At 47.8% G+C, this 13,478-nt stretch overlaps 6 protein-coding genes across 6 annotated transcripts; 4 read left to right on the top strand and 2 right to left on the bottom strand.

The window, feature by feature from the left end:
* Positions 1-703: 703 nt before the first annotated feature.
* On the top strand, positions 704-2,834 carry N7466_000847 (acyl--CoA ligase; the record flags this gene model as incomplete). The annotated part of the gene is made up of 6 exons (XM_057160245.1): positions 704-979; positions 1,057-1,437; positions 1,505-1,780; positions 1,841-2,003; positions 2,062-2,384; positions 2,508-2,834. 6 exons carry the CDS (start codon positions 704-706, stop codon positions 2,832-2,834), a joined length of 1,746 nt encoding a protein of 581 aa, XP_057026493.1.
* A 409-nt stretch (positions 2,835-3,243) lies between these two features.
* N7466_000846 (WD40 repeat domain-containing protein) lies at positions 3,244-4,758 on the top strand (the record flags this gene model as incomplete). The annotated part of the gene is made up of 1 exon (XM_057160244.1): positions 3,244-4,758. The coding sequence occupies one exon, from the start codon at positions 3,244-3,246 to the stop codon at positions 4,756-4,758; it is 1,515 nt and encodes a 504-aa protein (XP_057026492.1).
* Positions 4,759-5,273: 515 nt separating this feature from the next.
* N7466_000845 (NADH dehydrogenase [ubiquinone] 1 beta subcomplex subunit 3) lies at positions 5,274-5,602 on the bottom strand (the record flags this gene model as incomplete). Its single annotated transcript, XM_057160243.1, has 2 exons — positions 5,274-5,442; positions 5,505-5,602. The coding sequence occupies 2 exons, from the start codon at positions 5,600-5,602 to the stop codon at positions 5,274-5,276; spliced, it is 267 nt and encodes an 88-aa protein (XP_057026491.1).
* A 214-nt stretch (positions 5,603-5,816) lies between these two features.
* Positions 5,817-7,339, top strand: N7466_000844 (CCR4-NOT core DEDD family RNase subunit POP2; the record flags this gene model as incomplete). The annotated part of the gene is made up of 2 exons (XM_057160242.1): positions 5,817-6,278; positions 6,368-7,339. 2 exons carry the CDS (start codon positions 5,817-5,819, stop codon positions 7,337-7,339), a joined length of 1,434 nt encoding a protein of 477 aa, XP_057026490.1.
* Positions 7,340-9,194: 1,855 nt separating this feature from the next.
* N7466_000843 (uncharacterized protein) lies at positions 9,195-10,673 on the top strand (the record flags this gene model as incomplete). The annotated part of the gene is made up of 1 exon (XM_057160241.1): positions 9,195-10,673. One exon carries the CDS (start codon positions 9,195-9,197, stop codon positions 10,671-10,673), a length of 1,479 nt encoding a protein of 492 aa, XP_057026489.1.
* A 1,155-nt stretch (positions 10,674-11,828) lies between these two features.
* On the bottom strand, positions 11,829-12,717 carry N7466_000842 (RTA1 domain-containing protein; the record flags this gene model as incomplete). Its single annotated transcript, XM_057160240.1, has 2 exons — positions 11,829-12,496; positions 12,552-12,717. The coding sequence occupies 2 exons, from the start codon at positions 12,715-12,717 to the stop codon at positions 11,829-11,831; spliced, it is 834 nt and encodes a 277-aa protein (XP_057026488.1).
* Between the last annotated feature and the right edge of the window lie 761 nt (positions 12,718-13,478).

The raw sequence follows: 13,478 nt of genomic DNA, 5'->3' as shown, positions 1-13,478 counted from the left end.
TTGGGTTGAACTTGAGATTTTAAATGTTCAACATTTGAATGAAAAAGGTGTGAAAGTGAGGCATTGTCTAGGAATATGACAATTAACGACTTTTAAATAATAGAGTGGTCTTAATAGTAACTGAAATATCTCATATGAGAGTCTGCCTAGGCGTGCTTGGTACATAACTTACTATGTGGGGGATGTACCGTAGCCTGTAGGGATTGTCCCTCGGCAAAAGTACCCCTTATATCCGAGGTCCCTAATGTCCATGCGTCATAGGTTTTGCACGTGGACTTGATTATATGTGATTTCTATGGTGAAAATGGAGTCAAGCCCACTATTGATCTTACTAGACTAAAAGAAGAAAGAATTTACATAGCCAAGATTCCATGATTACGAAGTCTAGGAAGTTCTGAGTCTTCAGAGCTGGGGCTCCAGGGCTTAAATACATCGGAGCTTCCCCGGTTACCGACTTCCCCGCACGTTTCGTTTCCCCTAGCTTGGTTCTGCTCCCGTACTTTTAACTTCTACCGTTCCTCCAATTCTGTCCTCTTTTTGTTAATTCAATCTCTGGTAAGTCAATTTTTTCAGCCCCCTGACCAATGTTCTAATCCCTTAAATATTAACCCTATATTTAAAGGGCTCTATCTCAACATAAAGCATTTATCACAACCCCGTGAATTTGTGACAGATCCAAAAAAAAAGAGTGCCTTTACAGAAAATGGTCTTCTTACCACACCCTAAATTCGGCCAACTAGGCATAGTGCCGGATAGTATTCCTATCAGCGAGTTCATGCTTGATGAGAAGCATGGGCGCGTGCCTCACGAGAGATCCAATGACCCATATACATGCGGAATCACCGGAAAGACGTACTCGTCGCGACAAATAGTTGACCGTGTCGATCACATGGCAAGGGGTCTGGCAAAAGAGTTTGGATGGACACCTAATCAGGGCACGGAATGGGATAAGACTATTGCAGTTTTCAGCTTGAACACGGTACGTGAGATTCTTCAACTGCAAATCCTTTGCTAGAGCAGAAGGAACAGGTCTAATCACATGCTTCAACCCCTCAGATTGAATCTTTGCCATTTTTCTGGGCTACTCACAGGTTAGGCGGTCTTGTCTCGCCTGCCAATGCGGCATACTCGGCCGCAGAGCTTAAGCATCAATTATTGGATTCCAATGCAAAGGCCCTGTTTACCTGTGCACCCCTCCTGTCTGTTGCGGTGGAAGGCGCCGACTTGGCTGGTCTTCCGAGGAGTAGGATCTACCTGATCGATATGCCGCTAGAGATACTGGGCGGAGTGAAGCCTCCGACCGAGTACAAAACGATATCGCAGATAGCAGAGGAAGGAAAGACGTTGCCCGCCTTGGAGCCACTGAGCTGGAGCGCAGGCGAAGGCGCTCGACGAACGGCATTTTTGTGCTACTCGAGTGGTACTTCCGGTCTACCTGTAAGTGAATCCTGACCGCGTGTAGGATGAAGGGGTTAGAGCTATACTGATCTCACACCACCTACAGAAAGGAGTAAAGATTTCGCATCGCAATGTCATAGCCAATGTCCTACAAGCCAAAGTATTTGAGAGCAGCTACAGGGATGCTCGCTCACGAGCCACTGGCGTATCTCCATTCACAGAGGTCGGCCTTGGCCTTCTGCCCCAGAGCCACATCTATGCCCTCGTGGTTATCAATCAAGCAAGTGCCTATCGTGGAGATCAAACCATCATTCTTCCCAAGTTTGAGTTGAAGTCTTACCTAGCTTCTATCCAAAATTTCAAGATCACATCACTTTATCTGGTTAGTTCTCGAATCCAAGATTCAGCAGGGTCTACCAAGGTAGTAGCTAATAATGTATAGGTCCCTCCAATTATCATCAACATGCTTCGGAGCCACGATGTATGTTCGAAGTATGACTTGAGCTCAGTCACAACCCTATTTTCCGGTGCCGCGCCTTTGGGAATGGAAACAGCACTCGACTTCCAAAAGCTGTACCCAAATGTTATCATTCGTCAAGGATATGGTACGCAGTGTTGCAAGATAAAACTTGCAAAAGTTTGCACGGCTAACAATTTCTACAGGACTGACAGAAACATGCACGGTCGTTTGCGCCACCCATCCCGATGATGTGGTATTTGGCTCCTCGGGATGTTTATACCCTGGTTTTGAGGCTCGCATTATTTCACCCGAGGGCCAGGAGATCACAAGCTATGACACACCTGGGGAATTAGTAGTTCGATCACCTAGTGTTGTGCTAGGGTACCTGAACAATGAGAAAGCCACCAAGGAGACATTCGAGGATGGATGGATGCGCACTGGTGATGAAGCCGTCGTTCGTGTTGGCCCAAAAGATACTGAACATATCTTTATTGTCGATCGTATCAAGGAGTTGATCAAGGTCAAGGTTCGTACACGATTGATTGGTCCCTTTCGCACGTCGTCTCCTGGTTTTTTTTTTTTTTTTTTTTTTTTTTTTTTCAGCCTGAACATGTCATCAGAGAGTTTGTTTTACTGACGTGCAATACAGGGTCTGCAAGTTGCCCCGGCTGAACTTGAAGCACATCTTCTTACCCACCCTGCCGTTGCAGACTGTGCTGTTATTGCTATCCCTGATGATGCCGCCGGAGAAGTCCCGAAGGCTATCGTTGTCAAGTCTCCCTCAGCTGGTCCGGATGAGGAAGCCGCTCAGTCTATCAAGAAGCATATTGAGGATCACAAAGCTCGCCACAAATGGCTGAAGGGTGGTGTGCGGTTCGTGGATGCTATCCCCAAAAGTCCGAGCGGCAAGATCCTCCGACGATTGCTTCGCGACCAAGAGAAGGAGGCTCGTAGGAAGGCCGGTGTCAAGCTCTAGGTGAGATGGTCATCTGTAAGATTCAGATGAATTTTCCTTCCAAAATTTCCCGAAACTTTGAAGTTTGGATGACATACTTGTCAAAACGAGTAGCTGCATAGAAATGATAACTAGAACACATAGATTATGATATGCCTGTTTGCAGTGTTTGTTCCTGCGGGGAGGAGGATAAGATTTCTAAGCGGGGGAGATGCGAAAAAAAAATAGTTAGACCCAGTTCTAGCTCTCCCATTCTTCTACTTTCCATGATTTATCAGAGGAAGATTATTCATATTTCTATTTAACCTTTTCATCTTGAAATAATATATCTCAACAACGCCTTGCCCAGCTGCCAGCTGCAAAATACCCCATTTTCATTTTGCAAAACCCCTCCAAATACCTCCCAAGTCCGCCGTTTCCACCCCTCACAATGTCCACCAACGACCACCGCGATGAGGACGCCTATATCGGCGCTGACGAGGGTGAAGAGATTTTCCAAAATGACGAGGATCACCCTATGGAGTCCGACGGTGAAGATGAAGATCAGCCCATGACCTATGACGAGCAAATCACTTTCCAGAACGACTCATCCGCACACTTTGATTCCCACGCCGACTCTGTTTTCTGTGTCGCACAGCACCCAGTGCATAACAACATCGTTATCACCGGAGCTGGTGATGACACTGCCTACATCTTCGACTCTACACCCGCCCAGCGGCCCCTTCTTCCTCAGAGCTACGAATCAAACCCGCAGCCCCGTGAGCGCGAGTCCCTGAAGCCGCTTGGCAAGCTCGATGGACACAGCGACACAGTCAATGCAGTGGCTTTCACCGAGCCTGCAGGTGAATATGTGGTGACAGCCGGTCTCGATGGCAAGCTGCGCGCTTGGCGCGATTCCACACAGGATAAGACCGGCTACACCTGGGACTTTGTCGCGGAAGCGCAAGAGGTGGAAGAGATCAACTGGGTTGCTGTTTGCCCCTACCAGCAAGGGAGCGAGGAGAAGCGCAATGTGATTGCTCTGGGTGCCAACGATGGTAGTGCCTGGGTTTTCCGCATCGATCACACCGATTCTCAACCCATTTCTATTATTCAGACATTCTTCCAGCACACCGGCTCATGCACCGCCGGTGCATGGACTCCTGATGGAAATCTTCTGGCCACCGTATCGGAAGACGGAAGCTTCTACGTCTACGATGTCTTTGGAGCTGCTGCCGCAGCGGGTATCTCCGGATCCCAAGGAACCAACACTGTTGTTGCCTTGACTGCGGAGGATCAGCGTTTCGCTGTCGACGGTGGATTGTACACTGTTGCTATTTCCCCCGGTGGTGGTATTGCGGCTGTTGGTGGTGCCGAGGGCCATATCAGAGTTATCGGTCTTCCCCGCCTTGCGGGCGCCGCCCCGGGCCCAAAGGGCAAGGGCCAAACAGCCCATGCTACCACTGCCTCTGCCGCTGGCACTATTATTGCTGCGCTGCAAGCTCAGTCGGATGGTGTTGAGACTTTGTCCTTCTCCCAACCCCCGCTGACACTTCTCGCTGCGGGCTCAGTTGATGGAAGTATTGCACTATTCGATGCGGCTCACCGGTTCGCGGTCCGTCGCCATATCAAGGAGGCCCATGAAGGTAGTGCTGTGGTCAAGGTTGAGTTCTTGAAAACCGGCGCACCTATTGCCCGTGGGCCTGTAAACGCCGCCGGTCAGCCCCGATCATGGTTGCTTACCTCTGTTGGTTTAGACGGCGTTGTTCGTCGGTGGGATGCGCGTGGTGGTACCGCAGCAGCCGCATATGGCCAACTGCAAGAGTGGAAGGGACACATGGCTGCCGTCGAAAATGAGGACGGTGAACAGGCTGGTGGTATCATGGGCTTCGTTCAAGGATTTGATGGCAAGCGCATTGTCACTGCTGGCGATGATGGCATCTCCTTGGTGTTCGAGGAACAGTAGATCCGCCTGTCAGTTATATAGAGTTTGGTCACCCATGATCGATGCGATTTATGATATCATGTTACACATAGAATAGGAAAGCACAGTTTTCCCATTCCCCCCCCCAAAATAAAATTCCTACATGTCTGTCCGAAGCTTCGAAGATTCCGTAGATCATAACTACCAACTTGAATGCATGGGGACATCTGGAGCAACCTGATGGAGACGGAGACAGACTGTGAACCAATGAAAAGACGTCTTTAGTAATTGAACATAAACTATATACATCTGACAATTCAACTCAAAAGTGCCGTCAGCAAGTCAAATTTCCTTGGAAAAAGCTTGCATCTCCTATCAAAAACAACAATCGCTTCTTGTGGTGCTCAGAGCACAGCGTCTGTGTTGAGACTCTCGGTTTCAAGTCTTTCGCTGAACTGAGACGAGACAGGTGCCTCTCGCCTGCTGGGGTATCCGTCCTGTTCCACTCGAATGCTCTTTGGGCGAGTAAAAATCATTCTATTCCGGCTGTATACCCTCTAGTGGTGGCCTTCGCCGTGGTGTGCGTCACCGTGGTGATCATCCTTCAAGAAGAAGTGTTCGTATGCGCAGTAGGTGGTGAAGGCAACGGTCGCAATGCCAAGACCGGGGAACAGTCCCTTGAAGCGGTTCCAGCGGGTGAAGGGACCAGTGTAGCGCCAGGTCTCACTAGACAATGTTAGTGAATGAAGCGCAATGCCTCGGAAGGAGCCAATCTGATCGAAACGTACTTGCGCGCCCAGGGATCCCGCTTAGCGAAGACAGAGGACGGCGAGGCAGCAGCCTTGAATGCCTTGACGTCAAATCCGGTGGGGTTTCGGGCAGACATTGTGATTGAGGTGAATTCCGAGGGGCAGACAGACAAGTCAATTATTGGTCTAATGAGGTTCAAGTCGAGTGAGAGATGAGCCGGGGCGGTGCGCTTGGCAGAACGGCACCCGCACTAAGCCAAATACGGTAGGGCCGTAGCTCCTCCCGCCTTCGACGAAACTGATAAGTTATAACTCACCACACCACAACCGAACGCATCAAAGCTCACAACAATGCCCCCTCCTGTCGCAAGATATGGGCCCTCGGGTCTTGGCGCTCCCTATACACTCCAGCAAGCCCATCTCCAATCCCAACATCCCCACGCTCAATCCGCCAACTCGGCTCTTCCGCCCCCTTCACTCGGTGGCCACCCTGGGTTCGCCGGCAATCCCAACACCAACATTAATCCTTTCACGCTGTCTGGCGCGGGTGTTGCCAACGGTATGTCAGTAGCTGGATTTTCAGGCGCCGATGGTGGTGGCACCGGGCTCGCTAGTCATGCGGCACAGATGGGGTTCGCGCGGGGAGCACAGATGCAGCAGCAGCAGCTACACCAAGGCCACGATGGACGGCTAGCACTGGACTCGAAGACTGGTGCAGTCAAGTCACGGATACGGGATGTTTGGAAACACAATCTTTTCCACGAAATGGCAGTGTTAAGATCGTTGGTCGATAAGTATCCATACATCAGCATGGTGAGTACATGCATCACACAGGAGTCCTCTCCAGCCCACGGGTGGAGATTTGCAGTGCCCTGAAGCACAAAATACTGATCGACTATTAGGATACCGAATTTCCCGGCATCGTTGCTCGACCCATCGGCTCCTTTACGACCAAAGCGGATTACCACTACCAGACCCTCCGGTGCAATGTCGATTTGTTGAAGATGATCCAGTTAGGGATCACGCTGTTCAATGAAGATGGCGAAGTTGCTCCAGCTACATCCGCCGATTCCAATGGCCAACCGTTTGGCAACTCAATGGTCCCCGCTCCGTGCACATGGCAATTTAACTTCCGCTTTTCGCTCGACGGAGATATGTACGCACAGGACTCTACAACTATGCTCACCAAATCTGGGATCGACTTCAATTTGCACGAAAAAAATGGTATTGATCCGTTCGAGTTCGGGTCATTATTGATTAGCTCAGGCCTGGTACTGCTGGATGATGTCCACTGGGTCTCGTTCCATTCCGGATATGACTTTGGGTATCTAATGAAGATCATGCTATGTTCCCCCTTGCCCGAACGTGAGGAGGAGTTCCATGATCTCTTAAATATCTTCTTCCCGTCCTTATACGACATCAAATACTTGATGAAACACGCCGGCCGCAACCAAGCCGTCAACGATTCACCTCTTACCCCCGCCGCTCTTCAGATCCTCACAAATCTGGGCCAAAAATCCGGATTGCAGGATATTGCAGACGAGCTTGGTGTTAAAAGGGTTGGGATCGCCCACCAAGCCGGTTCGGATTCATTGGTAACAGGCGAGATCTACTGGAAGATGCGCCAGATGGTATTCAACGGCACAATCGACGACAGCAAGTATTCCGGTCAGATCTGGGGCCTCAATGGACACATGCCCGCGTTGACCTACCCCATGGCCCAGCAAACCCCCAATCTCAACGGAGCCACCATTTACTCCGGAGCTGGGACTCCCAGCACTCCTAACAACGCACACCTTGCAATGGGCGCTCAAACCCCCCAACACCCAGGCTCCGGCTATCATACCCCCAGTGGGATGACAGGGAAGGCATGAGGTGGTGGGCATGTGGATAACAATCCCAATGATACGACATGAATGCATGTACATAAGCACGGGGCTCTTGTGCTGGTTTTCCTTATCTTCAGCATCTTACTTCTCGCCTATCGCGTTGCATGGGTTCTATTTCTACGTCTCTGGTGGCGGTGTTCGGAGGGTGTACGGTGTTGGTAGTTTCTGTTCTTCTTCTTATTTTTGTTTCTCGATTTGGCTGGTGACTGCCCTGCTATTTAGGAGGCGTTCCGGGATTTCACCGTCTCTTGCCACTTTCCTTCTGTCTCATCTTCCTGTTCCTTGAAATGGCCGAGGTTGATTTCTATACGAAATAGATAGACTGGGCATGGGATTTATGTACAGTGGGATCTTTCTGATTTATCTGAGCTATTTCTAGGGACCCGAGGAAAAATCCTGAACATAATTATTCTTTTTTCCCCATTGAAGTGATTCTCACTTTTTCCTCATGTTCATATGATATAATTTATGCACCCATCCAGTCCCCGACGTTCAGGGGAACATTGTAGATAAGTCATCAAGCCAGGTTCAAAAGGTTCAACGCTTCAGTGATTGAAGGGGCTTCGGGCGTCCATGAAGCCTTGGTGAAGATCTTGTTCTCACAATTTGCTCCCCCTTCCAAACAGCTCTTCTGTCTTCTTCCACTTCATCTATCTTCTCCCACAATGTCATGGGGGGCTCAATGGAAAGAGGCTGCTCGAATCGAAGAGAGCCAAGCCAACAGCAGTGAAGAGAGGAAGGCCACTTTAACAGTAGCTTTGAGCAATGTCCTGAGCTTAAGTGAGAGAGAAAACTGAGCATTAGGGCTTTGGCAGAGTCTAGTATTTCCTTGACGGACTAAATCCAATGAGGCCTTCAGCCTACTAGTTCATGATAGGTCTAGCGCATTGGCATTTTTGAGAACCTGAACCAATCCTCCTCTTCTTCGACCTTCATTGCCAATTATTGGTAGAATGAAAGTTCTTTATCTACTAAAGAGTGCTCGTTTTAGCCACAATGATTTGAAACTAAAAGGTTGCCGCTTCTGTCGGTCTGAATTTCTGAAGGCGAAGTAAGGGGGCGCGGAGTTCTCCAGCTCAAATGATATAGGGAAAACCCAAGCGCGTGGAATGCTTGAGCCGACATTTGAACCATCTAGACTCAGCTTTCATCCTGATTCTCGGCATTTTGCAATTTAAGGGTCCAAGAATTCAATTTGCCACAGCTCAGGTCCAAGCGAAGGAAACTTCGCGACGCCTTTCAGCATTTTTATTGGCCAAGTTTGGCTTTGCGTGGTTTTTCTTACTTTCCCATCTTCCAACACTCGGACACACCGATCGTCCTCTGCCACATGTTACACGGAAAATTCCGCAATACAAGCAAGGAAGGGATGTTCCTCTGCTTTCAGATTATGCGGGGTCTGGCACTATGATCTCGAACTTGATACCATTGTCAGATGGTATTCAGGACGCCCTTGTTCCCTTTCTCGTGTCTTGAGCTTTAAAAATCACACCATTCTGCACATGATCCTTGGAATCACATATTTGTAGCTTAAAGCGATGAGGAATGGAGCTGGCTAGGCTTCGATTGCACGGGTGCACCGCACCCCAACTACAGCATTCATCCCTGCCAGTGGAGTATCATGCACATGACGTTTATGCGCATCCAACAAAATGCACGTCTAACATCTGGTCGTGCTGAACTTGATATTTCCAGAAGTCGGCAAAAATGACAAACTTTCATGCATACCTTAGGAAGTTCAGAGCTCTAGAAGGTGCGATTCAAATATATTTACCAAGGGATTTCACTTGTGTTGGACATACGGATTTATGTTTTCCATTTCACGCCGACATCGAAAATCATGCCTACATCTCCCAAGCATTTAGTCATGTCAATGGAATACAGCGATAGCTGTTTCGATTCTCCGAGTTCAATCACCAAACCGGGTCTGAAATTCAGGGAAGAATCATCCAGTTCCTTCTCAGACTTGGAAACACAGAGGGCAATCCAAGGGAGTAAAAATTTCCATCGGCTTGGATGGAAACGCCTGACTGTGATCCTTATCGTTGAGGCAATTGCTCTGGGGAGTCTCAGTCTTCCTGCCGCGTTTGCGACACTCGGCTTGGTCGGAGGCATCATCGCCACTGTTGGAATTGGCCTGGTTGCAACATACGCGAGTTATATCGTCGGCGCAGTGAAAATCAAATATCCGGATGTTGAACATTATGGCGATATTGGAAGACTCATTCTCGGAGACTGGGGCTTCTGGATAATTACCATCGTTTTTATTCTCAGTCTGTTGCTGACTGCTGGGTCGCATTGTCTCACGGGTATCATTGCACTCAGCGATATTACTGGGAGCCATGTCTGTACGATTGTATTTGGACTGGTCTCTGCTTTAATTCTCCTTTGTCTATCAATCCCGCCGACCTTTGCCGACCTCGCTGTGCTGGGCTATATCGACTTCGCTTCGATCATGATCGCCATTGGCATCACAATCATCGCTACGGGCGTCCAGCGCTCCCACATGCCCGGTGGAATGTCAAGTTCAAATTGGTCGGCGTGGCCGAAGGAGGACACCGATTTTGCAACGGGCATGGTGGCCATCAACAATATCGTCTTTGCCTTTTCATTCGCGCCGGCTTTGCCATCATTTATGAATGAGATGAGAGAACCCGAAGATTATAAAAAGTCCGTTTATACCCTAGGAGGCATCGAAATTGTCCTCTATACGGTCATTGGGTCACTTGTGTACGTGTTTGTTGGGCAAGATGTACAGTCCCCTGCCTTATTATCTGCGGGAACGCTTGTTTCACGGATAGCGTTCGGCTTCGCTCTTCCAGTTATTTTCATTTCCGGCTCCATCAACATCAGTGTATTGGCTCGATATCTTCATACAACAATATATCGTGACTCGGTGATTCGCTATGTCAATACGAAGACGGGCTGGGTCACCTGGATTACGCTCGTTGCGGTCCTATCCCTGTCTTCATGGGTGATTGCCGAAGCCATCCCGGTATTTTCGAGCATCCTGTCCATCGCCGGTGCATTGTTCTCCTCGGGACTGTGCTTCTACTTGCCTCCTATAATGTGGGCCGTGCTTTTAAAAGAAGGCAGTTGGAGTTCAAAGCAGAATCTTCGAACTACTTTTTACAACGCGGCTGTGTTCCTGTTTGGAATGGGAGTTTTCATCTGCGGCATGTACGCCAGCATTGTCGACTTGGTAAGTTCCACCACACAGAACCGGTCTTCTTTTCAGGGCTCACTAACACCCTCGGATAGATTCAAGCAAGCAGAGCTGGGGTCGGTCGGCCTTTCTCCTGCTCTTCGAGTTAGATAAATGCACGAAGAGACATCTGGAGTGACCGCGCACATGCTCAGGTGGCACGTCAAAAAGCATGATATTATTTTATTTTAGAATCTTTTTGCATACAAAATGGATATACATCTTGAAGCCCTTCATTGATATTATGACGAATACTGTATAGATTCCAAAGTTGAAAACTGAAACAACGTCAGTATTTCAAGGCGTCACCAGATAAAACATTGAAAGGCAGACTCTGGTTGCACATGTGGACTGATGGGCTCCACTGCCATGATAAAATAGGTCCTCAACACAACCCTGAAGCCTATCAATTGATGAGATTAAGCACATTGGCGAGGCAGATCATATCTACATAGATGGAAACGCAGTGGATCGCAGTGCGCCTAGGTGGAGGTGGGAGAAACTTGCCACCAACGCCCGGAGTTAATCCACGTTTCAAGTGGACCGAGGGAAAACAACTCCACTACGAGTTTAGTTAATGCCGAATGCACATGGCTACTGCTCTCGATGTACAATTGCACCAATTAGAACTGAGTTATGCATCCGTTGGCGATCATTTCCACGACAGATTTTTTTTTCGCTGGATGTTTCATTTGCCTCGCTGGCGCAAGGGGTGCCTAGGGAGTACGCTCTGACCACGAGGATTGGCGGTTAAGGTTGATTTCGACATAGATCTTGATCTGACGAGACGGATTTATCTGCGATAAGAGTTTCAAATTGCCCAGTACAATTGCCAAAGAGTGCTTTCTATGGGGCTGATCAATGGTGGGTCGAATAACGCATTTGAACAGGATTATTGCAACTTGCACGTGTCCGATAAAGAAAAATGCCTTCTGGCCAAAACCTCTTGATTGATTTATTTCTTGTGCGTTTCGACTTCTAAGTCCACCGGAGTGAATATTTGAATCTGAATTCTTATTGATTATGTACATATGTATGCTCTAGGCCAGATTTTTCAAGGTTCCAACAAAGTTATCGTGAATTTATTTTGGCAGTAAGTGAATGGAGTCCACATGTGCATGAAATCAATATATTGATCGAATCGCTATCTATATAACGCTAAAACAAAAGAACTGGAATGGATACCACAGAGGTAAGGTCAACACTGATGAAAGAAGATCTATAAGAAAAATATGAACGCCAAACAAATTTCCAACGTTAATAACAACATTAAACCTGCAGATGCGAATAGCTATGAGCCAGCGGGATGGTTGCTTCGGACTCTGCGGTTGGCTGTAGTTGGCTGGGATACCAAACGAAGAAAACTGCCATGACAATTACCATGGGAACAGAGTCAAAGATATATAGAGTCCATTCATGCTCCAACGGATAACCGTCATTTCCAAGAACATATTCAACGATGCGGAAGACGGAACGAATCATGATCAACGCACTAACAGCGTAAAGCATGTACAGCGACTTCTTCCATGGGATCCCCGGTTGAAGAGATTCGGGGGTAGGCGAGCAACGAATTCGTTTCGCAAAGACGATGGCAGTCAGCCAGAAGATCGAGAAAGAGATCAGCTGGATTGCCAAGCCACCAACCACCGCAATCTTTGCATATGTTGGATATCCCAAGATGGACAGCGATGAGGAATTTCCTTGAACAACGAATGACAGGACATCGCCCCAGACGAAGGTTTTTGTTAAACGGGAAACACGGATCACTGAGAGATGCTCTCCTCCAACACGACGAATAAGACGACCCAAAGTCATATAGATTGAGGCGGCGAAGAGAGTGGGACCGAGGAGAACGAAGATGTTTGCGACGATATATGGGCCCATGGTAGTTGTATTACTATGTGCAACGGCTCGGCCTATATAGCCAATAATCTCAACTGGGGGGAAAAGTCAGTCGTCGTTCTTGGAGACTTGGTAGGATTGCAAACATACAAAAACCGCCTATAGTGAAAGCGATGCAGAACCATGTTTTCGTCGTAAACAATTTCCATGAATGTAGGCCAGTCAGAGCCATAAATAGAAGCATGAATATGACTGCGGCAGGAATAGATGGAGCATAGTTCCAAAACTTGTAGGAACGAGATGTAATCTCATGCATGATGAATGGATGCAGGATAAATGGCCGATGTAAGACTCCAAGATTAAAATGAATGTATAAAAATGAGAAAGAATGTGAAAAATAGAGAAAGGGTTTGAGAGGAAAGAGCAAAAGTGAATTGCTATGAAACCATTTGCGATCCAGGGGCATTTAAATACCAAACTTGAAGAACTCTAGAGTAGAAGAAGTTTGATGTTGCGGCTCCACGATCAAATACGCGTATCCAGATTCAATGTTCCAAAGAATCAAGTGGGGCTGACCCATATAATAATTAGGCTCAGCCCAGCCGAGCTTTTTAATGATCGAATACGCGTATAGCTTTTATCTGTCAAGAGCCTTGCAAGTTTGCCACTCTACTCTCGCAACACAATTTGCTATTCTGATGCCTATCCAAAATGATTTCTTCATCAAGAGGCATGATCTAATAGCTTACTCATGGCTTCTACGTACTCTGCACATACTTAATCTATATGAAAATCTCACCCCTACCAGTAAAAGCATTAGAAATGGCATTGTGGGATGAAACAAAAAAAAAGAACCAATGTTGAAATTTCGCCACAAGCTGGGATCGAACGTGGGTTGAATCGGTTTCCTTATGTATCCTTGAAAGTGCTAGATACGGTGTTTACTAGTAGTTATTTATCTTGACGGTTTAGTACCTGTTTTCAGCGTAATTAAACGGTTAAACCTGAAACCATGTGATTGTTGACACTTTTGCGGCTCGCCCAAAAGGTGAGAAATGCGCGCTTTGATTAAATTAC

The sequence above is a fragment of the Penicillium verhagenii genome (assembly GCF_028828195.1).
Source record: "Penicillium verhagenii strain IBT 33310 chromosome Unknown utg000002l_segment0_segment0, whole genome shotgun sequence".
NCBI lineage: Eukaryota > Fungi > Ascomycota > Eurotiomycetes > Eurotiales > Aspergillaceae > Penicillium > Penicillium verhagenii.
The sequence above is the reverse complement of the archived record's forward strand: the minus strand, read 5'-3'. Positions and strand labels throughout refer to the sequence as shown.